General features: G+C 50.1%; 1 protein-coding gene across 1 annotated transcript; it reads right to left on the bottom strand.

Annotated features, from left to right (window-relative positions):
* Positions 1-1854: 1854 nt before the first annotated feature.
* Positions 1855-2580, bottom strand: LOC138937685 (uncharacterized). Its single transcript, XM_070304197.1, has one exon. It carries the CDS (start codon positions 2578-2580, stop codon positions 1855-1857), a length of 726 nt encoding a protein of 241 aa, XP_070160298.1.
* Between the last annotated feature and the right edge of the window lie 2140 nt (positions 2581-4720).

Genomic DNA, 4720 nt, shown 5'->3' on the forward strand with positions numbered 1-4720 from the left:
GCGAAGACTGTGAAAGTTCGGCTTCGCGATCATCGCATCCGCGCCGTATCGCCCGTCCCATCCAGTCACGAGTCGAACATTCGAATGATTGCGCACGTTCTCCATAGTTTTGCCGAACACGGCGTTATTCATCAATTTGTATAGATATTTCTCGAACTCGTTTTTCGCGTTAATTCGTAATCGCGTATTCAGTTCGATGTATTCGCGCAGCCATGAAGATTGCGCAAATCGCAATATTCTGTGTATTTGCGTAACGCGTAATCCGTGTCGAACGCATTGCTGCAGATTGCGATTATATATTACGTAACGGCTCTTATCGTACAGCGTGGCGAGAAGCTTCTCGTCTCGTTTTCCGGGCGGCTTATCGTGAAAGTCGGACGGATACGCATGATCGACCTCTAGAATGTAACCGATAGGCGAGTCCGATGTCACGGACGTTAAGTCAACGCTCGTAACGTCATCGACCCATCGAAAATTTTCGTAAGGCAACGATTGACACATCGCCCATCCATACAAATTATTTATATCGAAGTACATGAGATACGACGATGATTCCAAAGGATCGTACGACTGTAAATACTTGTTATTAGCGCGCGCGTATCTGTTGGAACATTGACTTAGCCCGCCGCGTATTCCGCGTTCCACGAACATCACCATATCGATGCCGGTTAACAATTCGAATTGCACACCCGTATACTTTAACATAGCGTCCCATGTGTATCCCGGTAACGTGTAATAATACGCGGGATCTAAATTATAACTCTTCATACACGCGTCGCGAAAATTTTCGAAGACATCGGCCAATAGAAGAACGTCGGTCTTTAAATACAAATCGCTATAATCGCCCAACGTTTCGACGCGAAACCGCTCCCAGACTCTTATCGCGCGTAATCGCTCTCGGATATCGCGTCACCGGTTAGCGAACTGTGAAAAGCCTCGCGCGGCGGTAGACGAGTCTCCAGCAATTTATCTACGTCGTCGACATATTCGTACGGAAATACGCACTTTCGCGCGAGAAGCTCGAAATCGGCGTCGCTAAGATCGGAAAATTCCGAACGGGCGATCCTCAACTCGCTCTTGTCTAGATACGACGCCAATTTCTCGAGACTCGCGCTTAGAAATTTGAAGAATCCACGAAACGCAATTTCAAGCGTCTCCCGAACCATCCCTCGTCCCACGCATTCTCGACGTTGTTCGTGAAAGAGATGTACGTTTCTTTCGTTATCGGCAATACTTCCACGCTACCGGAAAAAGCGTTAGCTACATCTTTAATGATAAAATGCGCGTCGTAGCCCGATAAATTGTGAAAGAATACGGGAATTACGTACGTATCCTTATAATTTAAATTACAATTCGAATGCGCCGGACCTCTGTACCGTCCGGTCAGATGACAGTGATCGCGCACGCGAGCGTCTCCCGATTCGAACGGTTTCTCGCATACGCTGCAGCGCGTCGCGTTTACGAATCTCTCCGGGATATCTCTCCGCGATAAGCTCTGTAGGTCGAGCTAACGCCATCGAGCGCGCATCGCGCGTAATATCCGGCGCTATAGACTTCGTGATGCTGAACGATAGATGTTCGACGTTCTCCTCTCCTCTTTCTTCTTCAGCACGCATTCGAGATCGGCGTACACCACGAATGGAAGTCGCTCCTTTTTACTATAGTTGCGAAACTCTAACCATTTGTCGTCTTTGGTAAGAAGGACTATAGCGCACTCGTTCATCCTTCCGCAGTCCACGCTGTGAGCCGATAACTTATCGCTCGTTCGAAAATAGTGCATGCATCTGCGACATAACGCACATTTTTAAATCGCGCGCATTATCAACATCGCGCGACGATTCTTTTAATCCGTACTCACCGATCGCATATATGCGATTTATGTCGCCTACCGCTCAGTTGCGAGCCGACGAGTCGCGACAGATTTTTGATCCACGCGAAATGCGTCGTGTTATCTCGTCGCGTCGTATCGTCAAAATACAGCATATTAATGTGTCTGTCCTTTTTATCGTCAGTGAGACGCAGAGGAACGACGCGACAACCGCCTTTTCCCTCCTTTTTATCTCGAATGGTGTACACATTGATAGATATGTCGTTAATACGCTCGAATCTAGTAATTTTGTTCAATCTCATAGGAAATTTAACGCCTTCCAGATTCAGCACTGTCGTGTAATGCGGGTACGAAGATTCCCGACCCGCGTTTTTTTCAGCTGGATACAGAGCGGCGACCACCGCCCATGCGAAACACGCATTGTCATTAGATTGCACGTTTCTTACCGCTCTCTTCAACATGATCTCTCGCGGTAATTTGACGTGGCACCCCGCGCGCATAGGATTGTATCTGTTCACGTTCACCGTTAAATTGAATATTCGCGATAACGCCCATCCGCTATCGCGTTCCTGAAATTCCTCCAACGAGGCTAGAGTAGCGTCGACCACTCGCTTCTCGTACCACTCTCGCAAGTCGGAAAGAGATAGAAGCGGATAAATCTTCGTGACAATAGTCTTAACACCGATCTTGTCGCCCGAAATGAACTCGCCGATAAACGCGGTATTGACCTTAACACTGTTATATTCATCCATAACATCGCGTATTCGATCGAGCACGGTATCTCTAGCGTCCTCGAGAAATCGTCGAGGTTCGATATAATCGAAATTAATAACCGCGCCGGTTAAAACGCGTCTAGAGAAAGCCGTCTCGATCTCGGACCACGAGAATCCCTTGCGTCTCTCTACACCGCCACCCAGGCGTTCGAAACGTCGACGCAGATCGTCTCTCGCGCCCGTCGATCGAACGATTCGAGCGATAAGAGAATTGATCGCTCCGGTCGATCTCCCCCGGCGCTCGCCTCGACACCTCTCCCGCAGAGACTCGAGACACTCGTCGCACCGTTGCGCCCACGCGCGATACGCGTCCTCCGTCGCGACGAGAAGATCGCGCGCCTCCATCGTTTCTCGATTCGTCACTCGTCGTCTAACGAACGCCAAGATTTTTTACAAATAAACCACATCTCTTCCTCGTCGTAATTCTCGATATAGAACAAAGCTCTCTTCTCGCAGCCGGCACATCAATTATTCGACACGTCGAAAACCTCGTCGACGAGATCGCAAGCGGGCACCATCTCGCTATACACCGTTTTCGACACGTGCGTCGATACGCTTTTCGCGAAACTCGAGCTACGCGCGCAATACGCGCAATATCTCTCGTCCTCCTCGAAATAATTTCCGTTCTCGAATCGGCAACCGAACTTAAAAAAACAATGCACGACGTGATTCACCTCCCACGAAAATTTCGGAATTCCATATCGCCGTTTCCAATTGCGATAAAACAAATAGCCATCGGCTCCGACATTCGCGAAAGGCTCGTCGAATCGCGTCTCGCTCGCCTCTCGCACGAACTCTTCCGCGAAGCCGATCTCTTCTATACAAACGGTCCTCTATATAACGTTCGCGTAGTTCCTTCTTCAAACAATTCGGTATCTCCAAATTCCGTATATCCTCGATGCTTTCGATTCGAACATTCACCACTCTTCCGGCTAATCTCGTTAAAGCGCTCGGCGCGCGCTTCATCGCGCCGCGAAATATTTTCGAACGTACTAATACCTCGAGACCGTCGCGGCGTCCTTTTATAACGGGGAAAAATAGCGAGGACCCGCCCCCGATTAACCGAGCCGGATACTCGCTCTCGGACGCGTCTCGCCACCGGATGCGCGATGTCGCCGGAAAATGGAAAAAAACTCGCCCCGAAACGAAATAAGCGCGCTCGTATCGCCGCTAACGCGCGCTTCGAGAAGAAGAGAGCGACGAGGGACGCCCCTCCGTCCGCTCGACCGCCCACCGACGATCCCCCGCCCCCTCGACGCCGGGCGCCCGCCGTCCGCTCGCGGATCGCGCGCTAGAAGCGTCGCGCGCGTCCCTAAAGAATCGCGACAGCAGATCGCGCGCTAGAAACGGCGCGCGCCCCTAAAGAACGAGTCGCGTCAAGGTCGAATCGGGAGGAACCGCCACCCCCCGAGCGCCATCTCTCGAGCGCTCTCAGCGACTCGTACCCACCGCTCCCCCCGGCCGCGCTTCCCCTCTCACCCTACTTACCCCCCCATACACCCGCCCAGCCCGATCTCCATCCCTCGGGCGCCTACAAATTGCTCCGAAACTATCTCTCTCTCTTCCTCCCCAACGGTAACCTCTCTCTTACACTCACGACAAACCGAGCCAAAACCGGCCATACTATCCTACTCTATTACTATGCGTTGTGAAAAACATTTAAAAAATTGCGCTGTACAAAATGTATTTAAAATATTCAATTAGTGGACGAATTATCATAAGAATTTACCCAAACGTCATTTAGAATAAACTATTGTTAATGTTCAAACTTGCCCGTTAAAAATTATTCTCGAACATTCATCAAAATTATATCGCGATAGCTAAGGCAAATATTTTGGATCGGAAACTCGGTAGCGGGCGGGCGCGTAAACAACTAACCCGCGTTCGCTTTCTTTCGCATTCGGCCCCCCCCCCTTTTTTTTTGCTATTCCTTTCACGATTTTGCCGGTTTTTCGTATCATTCGCAATACGCCGAGACGATCGCGCGATGTGTCTCACCGCCAATGAGATCATCGAAATTTAGCGACAGTAATCGGCGGAATTCCATGCCGTAAAAATTTGCCCATCGTTTAGTCAGTCTTGCGCCCGATTTCGCCTGCCGACCACACATTTTCGCTGT

The sequence above is a fragment of the Polyergus mexicanus genome, unplaced genomic scaffold (assembly GCF_030449975.1).
Source record: "Polyergus mexicanus isolate NDT 795.1 unplaced genomic scaffold, iyPolMexi1.0 SCAF_1, whole genome shotgun sequence".
Classification (NCBI taxonomy): domain Eukaryota; kingdom Metazoa; phylum Arthropoda; class Insecta; order Hymenoptera; family Formicidae; genus Polyergus; species Polyergus mexicanus.